Raw genomic sequence first — 14506 nt, 5'->3', positions numbered from 1 at the left:
GAGGACGCTAGCCTACCATGACCGTCTCCCAGAGGGCTACAGGCAGTAGTAGTATATGTCAATCATAACCTCCACGCCCAAAACCAAAAGGTGAAGAGAAAATTCTCAGGATCTGACATCCTCTCATCCTCAAATTTTCATTGCAGTGACGTTTAGGCATACACCTCAATCTGGTGAGTAGTGGCCTAAAATGTTAAGAAGGCTGTGTGTGTGTGTGTTGGTCTTTTTTTTGCATGTTTCTTTTTGGGCGCAGACAGGTGGCGCACAGATGCCATGATGTCCTATACTTATCGTTGAAATATGATCCTGTAAAATAAAACGTTTGTCTTTGAAATATTTGAAAACAAATATAATCTTGAACCATATAAATTGAATTCGAACTCCCTTCGGGTCTAATGCGTAAAGTGTGCGGTCATATTAGTAGACGCAAAATGTACATTTACGCACGTATCTCATGTTCGGAATTAACAGAGGCTGTTTGGACTTCCAGAAGGTTTTTCAAATAGCAGGTCTCTATAACAGATAAATAACTGCTATATGTTATATTTGACAAACATTTGTTATCCCATGTTCTATAGCCTATGCTTTAGAAGTTTAGTTTACGATATATTGTTAAATATTTTTTACGTTTGTCAATCGGTGCAAGGCAAACAAGCGGGATAAGTAAATAGTGGAGTCTGACAATCTGTGGAGTTGTCAGACATGCACACAGTACTCATTGGCTGCCTCGGAAATACCAGCTCTGCCTCCCACGTGATACTGGATAAATGCCCGCCCGCTAGCATCCTATAGCAGACAATCACAGACCACTGAGAGAGGGACACACCTTCGTCGTTTTTAGGTAAAATTCATGGGGATGCCATTTTACACTCAAAACTAATTTAATCTACGAGATTTAAGCATTCTTTGCAAATTGACGTGTTCAATTGCATTGCTTCAACCACATATACTTGCCCGACTTTGCCGATAAAATGACTGGAGTTTTTGACAGTCTAAATACAGATATGCATTCGAACCAGATTACCTCGAACAGTTACCACAGCTTGCACAAATCGCAGGAATCCCCGACTCTACCAGTATCGACCGCGACGGACAGCAGCTTTTACAATAGCCAACAGCCTGGACACTGCGCAGGGTCTCCATATGGCCAACTCGGGACTTACCAGTACCACAGCAGTGGTATGAGCAGCGTTCAATACAATAACAAATCATACGATCTTGGTTTCAACTCCTCTTATGGCACCTACGGCTCCTATGGTTCGAGTTCTTCACCGACTCCAACGGATGCAGGTAAATAAAATCGCAATGTTTTCCTATTCGTATTCTATTACATGTAAATTCTACTAAGATCAAAAATGGTATGCATTTTTAATAATTGTTCTTACATGTATTTCTCAGAAAAAGAAGAAAGTGAACCTGAAATCCGAATGGTTAACGGAAAACCAAAGAAGGTCAGAAAACCTCGAACTATTTATTCAAGCTTCCAACTGGCCGCTCTTCAACGGAGATTCCAAAAGACACAGTACTTGGCTTTACCAGAGAGAGCCGAGCTAGCAGCCTCAATGGGCCTTACACAAACCCAGGTTAGTGCAACTCTGCAATGCATCCAGTTTCTGTCAAATCCCCTATCAGTCTGTGAATATTATGCCTAGCTACTTATTTTATATAAGCATGACATTTAACTTTGGACTGCTATTTATATTTATCCAGCATTTGTTGTTTATAGTTTGGCTCTTGTTAGGATACGTTTTGAAATAAGCTGTAGGTTTAGAACAATAGTAACAGAGTTCCTTTTCAGGTGAAAATTTGGTTCCAGAACCGTCGCTCCAAGTTCAAGAAGTTGTGGAAAAGTGGAGAAATCCCCCCTGAGCAACATGTGGCCTCCATCGAGTCTCCCCAGTGTATCTCTCCACCCGCCAATGCCTGGGACTTTCCACAAAATCAAATAATGAACAATGTAAACTCCAGTTTACCTCAGAGCAGCAGCCCTCAAAATACGACTGCGCCTTCTTTCTTGGCAAACTATTCTTGGTACTCATCAACGAACTCTGCAACACATCTTCAGTCTGTCCCGCGTGTCCAGAACCACCACAACTCCGCCTTGAGCGCTGGGACAATATTTTAATACAATTGACTCTTACTCGGAGAATACTGGTGAAACATTTAAAAAAAGTTCATGATACATTTTCACAGACCTCACAAAGCGAACTTTATGCGCAACGTTGGCCAACTTCATGTATAGGTGCCAGGGTAATTCAGAAGGTCACCGTCCTCACACCGGCAAATGGCAGACTACAGATTTGTACAGTTATTTTTGTATTTATTTATTTTGTTTATTTTAATGGATAAAATGTATGAACCACTAATATCTAGAGCAATCACAGAGTAAGTTGCTTTCTTTTAGCGCGGGCGTTACTTTTGCATCAGTGCAGGTAAAAAGTTGATTGCAGGATGTAAACAACTGTCACATCTAGCACAATTTGCAACTGTATCGTGCCTTTTGAAAATGACCTCAGTTTTGTTGTATGATGAGATCAATGTTTTACATGCACCCAGATTTCTATAGGGCCTATTCTTTACTCTTGATTTATTTTGTAAGGTGTCAGAATTCGTCTTTGAGCATATTTCATAACATTCTTTTCATATTAAGTCCTGTCATTTTTTTCTTGTTGATATTAGGGCCAAATACCTTCTAATCCTTCGTAAGCTACTGATTGTCCCATATTCTAATGAACTTGTATAACATTTTGATGGTATATTGTCTTTAATTTATTTTTATGGTTAGCAGTGTTTCTTTTATAATGATATGATAAGGCGTTATTTAAATAAAATATGTTTTCTGTGTACATGGTGTTTTTCTCAATTTTAAGAACTGTGAAGAAATGTGTGTACTAAGTGAGAAGTGGATTTATTTTTGCATTGAAGCTTAGCCCGGTTCTTTACGTGTTTACAGCCTATCAATAAGCATACTTCAATGCTTTCTTATTTAGCCTACTGAGAGAAGAAACCTACTCCACCTCCATTCAATACCACGGCGCCAGAAGAGTTCTCCATCCGTCAAAGACATGTTCCTGACCCTTGTAAATCTTTCAACGTAGCTCACAAAATTTGATGAACGTCGCAGGTATGGGCTCGACAAGCTTTTTCAAAGACGTAGCTTAAGTCATAACCATATTAAAATACCACCATTTGGTTTTGCATTTGTATTCTTTATTAACTGCAAATTGTTTCGTCTTAACTCATGTTTTATAGACGCGTTAAATCTAGCTGGGTATGTTTCTGGGAACCTGATAGAGACAAGATGATTAACAGAGCCGGGGGCGCAGAGAGAGCTGGAGTATTCAAAGGCACGCAACACGCCGTGGCATGCAAAAGGGAAGATGAGGGCGTATGACTGAGCTCAACCCCTCAGACTCTCTGGAGTCAGAGCGCCGCTCTCCAGACGTTTTATGAACTCAGTCCAATCAAAAAACTAGACCCAAGACCGCCTGAAGCTAAACAACATGGAAACATTTCTCACATCGTGTTCACTCACACAACACAAGGCCCTTCTCATCGGTTCTCATGTGCGGCTCGACCTAGATTTTCCCATCGTAGACTAGGCTGGTAAACATTTATTTTTATTTTTATATAAAATCGTATTCTTAGCTAAATGTTATCTACTTTATCTCAGCCAAGTTTTCAAATACATTGCAGATAGTAGGCCTTTGCTTTTATTTAACTGGGCAAGTCAGTTAAGAACAAACTCTTATTTACAATGACAGCCTACCGGGGAGCAGTTGGTTAACTGCCTTGTTCAGGGGCAGTTACCTTGTCGGCTCGGAGATTCGATCCAGCAACCTTCCGATTACTGACACAACGCTCTAACCACTAGGCTACCTGCCGCTCCTATCCTCTGTATTTAAATGTGAGGATAAAATCTGGATTTTCTTAGACGCAAAATAAACATTTTATTACGTTTATTTATATTTAATTCACTCTGTTCTCTAAAGGGATGTAAAAGACATAGCTTTGAAGGCCTATCTATCCCAATGGACGAGCGTTTGCTAGGTTTGATCATCACGTCGCCCCGTTGCTTTTTATGGTTGAGTGATCATAAGCCACATAACGTGGAAGCGTTTTGCATAAGGATGTACCTTGTCAGTGATTGCCACATTACAAGATGGAACATTCTCCCTGGGGCTGTCGTTGCTTTATCTTGATATGAGGAGTCCCTCGGGATAGCAGGCCTACCACATGTTGAGTGGGCCTGTGCAACAAGAAACAAGATAGTACACATTTGATTGAAGACTGTGGTGAATATATAGATATATATATATATATTGGATAAATAAATGCTTACATATGCTTAATAAGTGGTACTTTACGTTTAGTAAGATTTACTCATTTCGCATGTGATGAGCTAGTGCGTGCGTAATGTGCGTGCTCATACTCGCGTTGGCTTTGACGGTCTCCCGTTATAGACGTTTGGATGGAACAATAATCTCCATAAAAGACATGCACTAATTCACCTGCTTCAGAAAGGTCCTCAGAAGACATGCCCTTAGCTGTCATTGCAGCATTTTCTAGTCTTTGTCTACACACGAATAATAATGTTCACTTATGGAAGCATATGTAGCCATTACGCACGGGATCAATTAAAGAAACTCTGACAGATTAAACAACATTTTTCTCTGTCTATTTGGTGCTTGAAGTGCATATATGTCAAATAAAAATAAGTCTCGAGCAAACAATGGTTAATGACAATCACAATGATATGTCTTTTTCTTATTGCGCCCTGCATCCATGTCTCATCCTCACCGATTAGAAATGTTGTGGCTTTATACTTCCGGAATCCTGTAGGCAACTTGAAAATGCCATACCCCCTATCCTAATTTATACCCTGATCTGTAATCACATCCACATTTGCTCTAGTTTGAGCATTCTGGCGCTTTCCGATCTGAAAGCCTGCAATTACTATATAATTCTTCGCAATTTTAGATGTCCTAATATGGGCTGTAATTTTTGCACAAAACAATTTCAGGCTATTTCAAGCATCAACATTGTCAAAGTTGTATGTACATAATAAATTGGAATATGAATGCATAGGTTTTAGCATACCATCTTGACTCGACGATAATTATATCCGTGTGGAGCCTACGCAGAATTAGCCTGAATTGCATGGTAACTGCTGCTTTACATTTTTAAAAATTACTCATAATTTTCCCAAAGATTACCAAGATCTCGAGTGCACAATGTCATCAGCGTAATGAGGAGTAAACATTTATGCTAATAATCTACAATTTTTTCCATCAGCTATAAAAAGGGGAAATAAAGCAGAAATGTTCAGTCATATTCCGAGCTGTGCTGTTATAGCACTTAACACTTCATGGGCAACAGTTTATTGGATTCAAGCGCTCAACATATGCCCATGCATCAAGATGCTACTCTCATTTATCTGCCTTTATTGAAATCAGGGAATCTTTGAATCCTGTCAAAAAGAGACTCTGCGGGCTTCCTTTTTAGAGATTAAGGTAAGTATATAGCCTATTGAGCGTTATTTTATATATTTTAAAATTTTATGTTCCATTTTTTTGCGGGGGGGGGGGGGGATGGATAGCCTATTTAGTATTCACCAAGATCCCATTAGGCCTAATTGATTGTTTAATACAGACATCACGATTAGGCTATAACAATCAAACGGATATATAGTTAGTAATTAATTGTAGGCCTATTCATTGAAATATTACAAATCTATTTTCAATTTAATTGGAGCATAGTTGTCATACATTTAATTTCTGGAAATGCCAAAATTATGCACGCATGTCAAATTGTAATGTGTTTCAAGTAGCCAATTCTAGACAACTTGAAAACATATAAATTACACAAATTTCAAACAATGTCATTATTTTGTACATAATATACTATCTGTAACGAGTTATTTTATTGTCATACGCGTCTGTATACAATACTAATATAATATATGCCATTTAGCAGACGCGATTTACAGAATTGCGACTTATCCAAAGCGGCTTACGGATTTGCGTGCATACATTTTACGTTTGTGTTGTCCCGGGAATCGAACCCACTGGGTTTTTTTTATTATTAAAAACGTGTACAAAAAATGGGAGAAAAAAACAAGGATTCTCGATTAATCTTCCGGAGACAATACTCACAATGCTATGACTGATTCTATATTTACATCAGGAAATTGGTACTGTAGCCTATGGATTTGGAAGGGACCTGGCATAGAATAAGCCTCCTCTCTTTCTGTAATTTAGCCACTGCCTTCATTACTCTTACATTGTGCTTTGCTAATTTTGAACCCTCTTCGCATAGACAATCCCGTGCTATACACCTGCAAGCAATTTGCCAGCCTTACATGTAAGGGAACAGCGGAGAGACAGCAGCTCACCTATTTCGCGCAGCAAATTTCTTTTAGTGTCTCTTTTGTTAACGCTGAAATATTCCCCGTGCGAAAAAATTGCTCATAATTACCCCAGAGATGGGAAACTGCATTAGAATAAATAAGGGCAAATTACTGTAATTATGTTGGGTTTGATGGGCTCGGCTCGTAATCAAGGGGAGAATACAGTGAAATAGCACTGAACCTCTTGGACGTGCAGCTGCGCCTTTCGGAGGGAGAGCGAGAGTATATTTATGTTGCAGACGCCTCACTCTAACATTTTCAGGTTGATTATTTCCAGGCTATACTCCTCATCAAAAGTAGCCTATATAGGACTACTAATACCAAGTGAATGAGGAAAACATAAAGACTCATTTTTTACACAGAGAAAAGAGTTAAAGGCACATATAGGCTAGCCAATAATATCATTGATCATTAAAATTAAAATGATTTGCTATGCATAATAGGCCCAATTAGTTGATTTAACGATAACCTGGTGACAAAATAAAACCAAGACCAACACTTATTTTTGCTCCTTTACCTGAATAATACTAATAACAATAATAGCATACATGCCAAAGTTATAATAACATTAATGTGAACAGGTTGTTACCTTGCTCGTTGTATTGAACATAAATCAAACAATAAGTGAAGGCATGCAGATGGATGATCTGTCTATGCGTGAACTTTAATGGTAATTTGTGGCGGTGAGTTAGCCACATTATTGCTGTGGTTTTCTCAAGGGATGGCTGGTGCCTTTTCTGCTCTGGCCGAGCCGGCCACATAAATTGTGTCACGTTTGACATCTTAAAATTACTTAACACTCACGTTTTAATATTCATGGGGAACGCTCTATACACGCACTTATGGAAAATATTTTGTTTTGTCATTAACAACTTGAAGAACATAACACTCAGTTTTTTCTGAAGTATATATTTTATTTTGTATATTTGAAATATAGGATATATAGGCCTTGTATTTATGAAATGCACGGGATGATATTGGTGGTCTATTGTCTCCGGTAGGCCTGTAGTGTTTTCACTCAATTGGTCCTTTCCTCAGCTCATCGGGTGCTTCAGAATTTTCTGTAAAAGCGCAGTTAAACCATCAAACCCAAACAAGAGCCCCTTTGAACTTTTCACTTTTACTTATCTACATTTAAACCCCACCCCCACCTCCTGTACCAACCAGTCTTTTTGCAGCACCTGCCTCTCGCCCAATTATTCACTTAACACGCCCCATTGCTCTCTCCTCTATTCATCGATGAAAACAGTGTTTGTTGGAACCACAGAAGACTTAAAAGGAGCTTATAGCGGCTAAATGAAACCGAAAAGAAACAAGCACTATATTGTTGAAGGAATTACAATGCTATAGAAACTGACATCATTAATCAGGTCAGGTTTGAATTGACACGTCTTCAGCATGGCTATATCCAGCACTCACAGTAAGAGATGATGATAAACTGATATCCTAGGGACTAAAATGTAGAAACGCTGAACGCCTGTGCGTAATCACATGTAGGCTATACGGCCAATGCTGCACATTGTAGACTAATGAAAAGGAATAACCATATAGGCTTTATTTTATCGCATTGTATCTTACCTCTGTATTAGTTTTAAATATAAGTCCTGAAGAGATAGCTGCATGTCATATCCCAGGCCTACATGGACTTATATGGAAATGTGAAAGTTGTGGCCTACAATACATGGCCGGTAAGGAGTGTGACACGTTATACTGGCCTTTTAAATCATAGCTTTACTGTTTTCAACATTATGTACATAACTTCCATAAAACAAAGCAATAAATTAAAGTGATCAATACAAAACTAAATATTTCTAGATTGCTAAACACATTCATCTTAATGAACACATGTAAAAAAATCCTATTTCACAACATATCGATTACAGCACAAACCAAAGCTGAAAAATGCCTATTATATTGTCCTTATGTACATCCAACCGCTCAACACATAACAAACAATGACAAAGCATATATTTATCATCGGGATCACCTTAATGCTCTTCTCAAGCAGCCAATCATCATTTAAACTTTTTATTAACAACACGTTGTTGTCGTTTCATAAGTCAAACACACTGCATATTAAATAAAGACACAGACATTGAAAAAAACTAAATAATTTAACTTAAATTAACATACAAAGACAGCATGGTAGCATGCGCAAGGGCGCGTGCAACTCGGGCTGTGAAAACTAAGGAACGGACTGGAGATTCGATTCCATGCCCATAAAAATGATGAGACTATTTTTTAAATGATTCATTGGATTGGCCTACATTCGTTGGTCAAAGTTACATTATAGACCAATGGGGGTTTGTCTGTTTAAAGGCTAGATTTTAAGGTCATGGTCAAATCACCATGTTGACCTTCGTTGGAGATGTAGAGGCCTAGCCTACATCTGATAGGCCTTGGTAACACGCGGCTTCATAGGCCTATTTTTTTTATCATCATTGGGATAAGAAATGTAGCCAATCTTAAAATCAAACATAGCATACATAAATATACTCTCACTGACTTGTTACAGCAAAATATATTTCGTTTAACACATAGCCTATTAAAATGTCACAAAAGATAATAACAGCAGCTTGAGGACCCATTTGTCAAAACAATTTCCGGTATCTGTCGTGGACATGACAGGACTTCTTGCCCTTGGGCGCAGACAGTGCCTTTTCAGTCTCTCGGCTCCCAGGCTATTCTCTGTGCCGTCGTTCGGTATGAAGAGGCCAATATGTCATCTGGCAACTTTGGGAGCAAACTCCGGATTACATCTGTGCATGGCTGCAGCGGGCCAGTGCAAGGCCACGCTGGGTGGTTGACCCAAAATCTCCTGATATGGGCCATGGCAGTATAGAGGGCGGGACAGGTCTATCAGCTCACAGTTATGTTCACATGAGTTGCGGTTGCTGCATAGACTCTTGGTGTGCAGTTGGATACCATGAGGTGTAACTTGGAATGTAAGACCCTGGTGCACCCACGGATGTTTTCACGGTGGTCGGTGAGCTCCAAACCGGTGCTACCGGAGATCCCGTCGTAGGTCCGTGACCATTAAACTGGGCTAAAGTGTTGTTGTCAATTGTTCCACCACCTTGCTTCATCAGCTTCTTGAACTTCGATCGCTTATTTTGAAACCAAATCTTTACCTGAAAAGAGAGAGACAACCAATGTGATTAAGATTGGCTAGTTGGGCAATTTCAATGAACTCTAGACCAGGTGACAGTGACGCACCATTTGGACTTGGAATGTAAAAGCCTATATTTATTCCCAGAAAGTCAAGGGCAAATTGAGCTATCTTCATCTACATTTTTTCCCGTTTTATTTAAAATAAATAAATAATTGAATGCAAGAGGAAATGCTTGCTGAACATGGTTTTGCCATTATGGGACAAATTGAAAAGCTATGAAGAATAAAATAAGTATAATAAACAGCTACCCAGAATTATGTGTAGCCGATTTAAAGGCCCATCCTCGAAATATTTGTAAGCTTTTTCATAGAACATCTGCATGATGATAATCAATCCTAAACATTCGATTAAAAATTAACATTGTTTTGTCAAACATGAGGACAACAGTTGTCTATAACCCAAACAAACAGAGAATACATAGCCAATGTAACCACTTGGTGGCCTATTGTTTAACGCGGTCAAAGTACATTAAACTGCAAGCATTAGGCCATTGGAAATAAAAGTAAAAGGAAACGTTGACTTGCCTGTGTTTGCGTGAGTCCCATCGAAGCTGCGAGCTCGGCTCTCTCTGGCAGTGCCAAATATTGAGTTTGTTGAAATCGTCTGTTTAGAGTCTGTAGCTGCAAACTGGAATAGATAGTCCTTGGTTTGCGAATCTTTTTCCCTTTCCCATTGAACCGCACCTCTCCGCCTTCTACAACTGTGTTCTTCTCTGTCTCTTGTGCTGAGAAGGGGAGACAATAGCAAAATTACTCAGGAGACAGCTCGCCAACGTGGCTGCACAGCAATGAGCATCACAGTGCAAGTTTTACAGGCTGTAGTTTAGGTATAATTACCCTTAATTGCATACATTGTTTATAGCATTACGCAATAAATAATTACCGACCTAATACCCCGACATCTGGGTTGCTTTTCCAATCGAAAGCGTGTTTGCGGACCGAAAAACACAAACCAAAACATTCCAAGAACATTATAGAGCCGAAAGGGATGAAGTATAAATCTTACCTGTATCTTCTAACCGTGTCTGTGTTAGTGCCGAGTTGTTTTGGTACGACTGCACTGTACTGAGATATGGACTTGAGGAATGGCTGCCGACGGAGTTAACGTATGGATAACCTAAAGATCTAGGAAATGATGAGGCTGGACTGTACGAGCTCTCGTGTTGCGTATGACCCGCAGAATGTAAACAGTGCATGGAATAGTGTCCGTGAGACATTGAGGAAGGCGACATTTGTTGACTCGGTGGCCCAAATTCCATGAAAACGGTTTTTCCTGAGACAGGGCTATTAAGACTTTCTGGTATTGTAGTCATTGTCATCTCTTCTGGCGGATCTCTCCTCTTCCTTTTTTGTTTTCTTCTATGATCTCAGTGAAGGATGGATCCCAATTTAAGCTGTACTGATTTTTTCTCTTTCCATTCATAAGAAAATGTAGTTTGTCTCTGTGAAAAGTCTAGGCATGATGCAGTGGTCTAGACAAACTCGCTCAAAGGTTTGAATCAGGGATTCATGAATATTCATCAAAGGCGGTCGCTGATTGGTCCACTCTATCCAAGAATGATGCCTATTGGCGATTCTGGGGTTGTGTCCGAAGGACCTGATAAACTCAAGAAAAACAACAAGACCTGCAGATTCAGGTCTGAGATGTATTTTTTTTTAAGTGCTTAGGTAGCAGTGAAAGGTATAAGCAAAATAAACACTAACAGCCAAAATGTCTGCTTTAAAAGAAACAACACACAATTAAATCTAGCCTATTTGATAATCATAATAATAATAATCCAATTGTAAAGAAATAGCCTATTCTATTAACAATCACAAACAGGCTACGGATAGATCATGTTATGTTGATAGGCCTGCTGTTCATTTAAACATTAAGAAACAGCCTGCATAGTGTTATTAACTAAGAACTGTTTCATCCAAATTAATCACACTACAACAACAAAGATTAATGTTCATAAATAGCAGTATGAATACATTTAAGTGTAGCTTTGAGGCGTACTATTTAACAGAAAAACTATGTTTTATTTCGCATTAGATATTATTTCGATATCTCATAACAAATTGTTATAGATTGGCTCATTATTTCCAGCGTCTTTTGGTGTTCACATGCACAGATGTATTACTTACAGGTCCATTTGATTACATGCCAGTCTCAAGTGCTCTGAGCCACAGCTGAAGCGAGCTGAATTAGCATAACACTGATGTTTAATTTTCATACGCATAATTAGCCATTTATTTAACACTTGCAATAGCTCGTGGTCTCAATTATCCGAGCAAAGAAGTCCTGGTTGAATTTATGCATTTAAAGCAATGACTAGTCTAGCCTATGTTACATGCGTAAATATATTGCTGTGTAAATAAACACTTTCTTAAACTTAATATTTGTAAAAAACAGATTCCTATTGGGCTGTCTATGCAACATCTCTCCATATAGCATTTTATTGCGCAATCATTTCATGACCAAAAACAAAATGCCCCCAAGAAGCCTGTAACATAACAAACCGTTATGTGTGCCCTGAGTCAACCATTAGTGTTGAACGTTTTTTTGATGCGGGGTACATCATGATGACCACGAACGTGTGTTTTCAATTTACAAAACAATAATCTTTGTATCTAATCAGCTAGATTGTCAACCGATTTTTAAACACTACACCCCTAGCAAATCCCCAAATGATTCATGTGTGGGTTATCAAACAAAATCGAAATGAAACATAATGTGTCATTCATTTGAGGCTGATGTGGCAGCAGTGTCAAGACATTATTTATAAGTGTCATATTTTAACAGGTTGTGTTTTGACAATGGTGGGATTATATTGAACTTATTTTAAATTTATTTTCAAATTAAAGTCACCCTTTTCCCAATTCTTGTCCAGTACATTTTCAGTAGTAGGCCTACATTATGCAATAGCTTTGCTAGAACACGGATTGGGTGACCTTTGGCTGACCAATTTATTGCCCAGCTCTCACAATACCATAACTAAAGTATTCACTCTCAATTGCCATTAATGGGAATGATATAATTGATATAATACCGTATTAAATATGGAGTCATGCAGCCCTATATATCATCTCCTCTATACAGTATTTTGCCCAACAGCCAACAGACGCCATTTACCGCAGGAGTTGGTAAATCCGTCGGTCTCATGTTTTGTCGTGAAATTCAAACACATCATGTTCAATTAAACATTTTGATTTACTCTGTAACATAATAACGTAGGCTAATTTAATCGTAAATAAACCTAACATTTAACATAGCCTCCTTCAACTAATTTAATCCCCAGCGAGGTTGATGGGGGCTGCGGACAGTTTTCCATTAAGACCATAGACGTTGAACAATGATTTTCCCGAGCACGTTTGATTTAACTGAACTGATGACTGACTAAAGAGTAGGCTGTTTCCCTTTGTTATTGGCTCAGTTTCCGGAGAGAAAAAAAACCCGTCATAACCCACGCTGATCCATATAACATGAACGTTGATCAGTTGAGTTGACAGTAGCTATACAGTAAGAATAAATGGGCTCCACATTTCAATCAGCACTGAGATTAAGTTAACAGCGATTAGGCATTATTTGCACTTACTTAATCGATAATCATGTGATGAAAAAGAAGAACGTACATCCCCAATATCCATTGCGTACTACTCATTGAGGGTGACGAAGAAGCAGCAAGTATCCAAATCTTCATTTTATTTGACAACGTTATAGAGTCCGTCTGCTGTAGACGATCTGAAACCAAAAACACCACTAGCCGGTTCCCCGGCAGCTCAAAATCTCCACCTGAATAACACATTAAAGGCAGTTAAATTCCGTCACTGTGATTATCAACCTAATTGCATAATTGAACTCGAAGCAGAACAAGCAACTTAAAAATGTGTTTTGAAAATGCGAGCCCTGACATCATGGGGAGCAATATCTAGTCTGCGATGTGCGTCTGACAGTGGATCTCTGGATTTGCAGAATTCTATAAAATATTAAAGCTTATAAGGAAAACTACACTTCTCTCCTTTAAAATTGCCCAATTTCAAGTAATTTATATCTGGAATTACATTCGAAAAATACTTTAAGGTATCCTCTATCTACAGCAAAAATGATAATAGTACAACCAATAATTATCATCTTCCAGAACAGAGGACAGATTTTTATGGGCACTTGGTGGGTGCGACTGATAACTGTCATTATTTCCCCCGATTATAGTATCTGCAAACTGGAATTCTAAAGATGAACATGCGTGTTCTTAGCAATAGGCCTACATTTCAGACCATTAACAGATTTAAAATGTATTTAATTCCAAGGAAAAGCACGACAAAGAGAAATAATCACATTAATACAGTTTCACTGAAGAAAATGTCAAGTAACCCAATCTAAAACATAGGCCTACTGATATTTAAATATAACAACATGCATATCAAGTCGTTACCAGTAGGTATATAGCCTTTCTCAAATGGCATTGTAATTCACTTTGTTTACAATAATATTTGTCTTGACAAAATCCCCAATACTCAAACAAGGCAAATATTAATTTGCATTTCATGTAACGATTTAATTAATTATTTTCAACCTATATTTTCATTAAGAATAATAAAGAACAATAGAATACCAATTTGTGTTCCATGCTATTATTACAATCAGACTAAATGCAACTCCAAATTGAAAATCACAGCTTTTAAGAACACTGCTGACCTGGAGAAGCATTAGTCATAGACGAGACATAACATAGTAACATAAATCCGGGACATTCAAATTAGTATGATATGTTATGTTTGGTATGGTTACATCAGACAGAAGGCTACTTAAGACAAAAACGAAAGTTGGTCAGGTGGGATGGGTGGCACGAACCTCTAGCAACTCAAAGGATGCGTGGTCGAATCTCATCACGGACTACTTTAGCTAATTAGCAACATTGCAACTACTTAGCATGTTAGCTTCCC

At 38.4% G+C, this 14506-nt stretch overlaps 2 protein-coding genes across 2 annotated transcripts; one reads left to right on the top strand and one right to left on the bottom strand.

The window, feature by feature from the left end:
• Nucleotides 1-793: 793 nt before the first annotated feature.
• LOC139538492 (homeobox protein Dlx2a-like) lies at nucleotides 794-2846 on the top strand. Its single transcript, XM_071340595.1, has 3 exons — nucleotides 794-1290; nucleotides 1399-1583; nucleotides 1799-2846. The coding sequence occupies exons 1-3, from the start codon at nucleotides 972-974 to the stop codon at nucleotides 2123-2125; spliced, it is 831 nt and encodes a 276-aa protein (XP_071196696.1). The 5' UTR covers nucleotides 794-971; the 3' UTR covers nucleotides 2126-2846.
• Nucleotides 2847-8120: 5274 nt separating this feature from the next.
• Nucleotides 8121-13108, bottom strand: LOC139538491 (homeobox protein Dlx1a-like). Its single transcript, XM_071340594.1, has 3 exons — nucleotides 10587-13108; nucleotides 10106-10305; nucleotides 8121-9540 (listed from the first exon to the last, which is right to left on the bottom strand). The coding sequence occupies exons 1-3, from the start codon at nucleotides 10897-10899 to the stop codon at nucleotides 9286-9288; spliced, it is 768 nt and encodes a 255-aa protein (XP_071196695.1). The 5' UTR covers nucleotides 10900-13108; the 3' UTR covers nucleotides 8121-9285.
• Nucleotides 13109-14506: the final 1398 nt, after the last annotated feature.

Source organism: Salvelinus alpinus, chromosome 14 (assembly GCF_045679555.1).
Source record: "Salvelinus alpinus chromosome 14, SLU_Salpinus.1, whole genome shotgun sequence".
Lineage (NCBI taxonomy): Eukaryota > Metazoa > Chordata > Actinopteri > Salmoniformes > Salmonidae > Salvelinus > Salvelinus alpinus.
The sequence above is the reverse complement of the archived record's forward strand: the minus strand, read 5'-3'. Positions and strand labels throughout refer to the sequence as shown.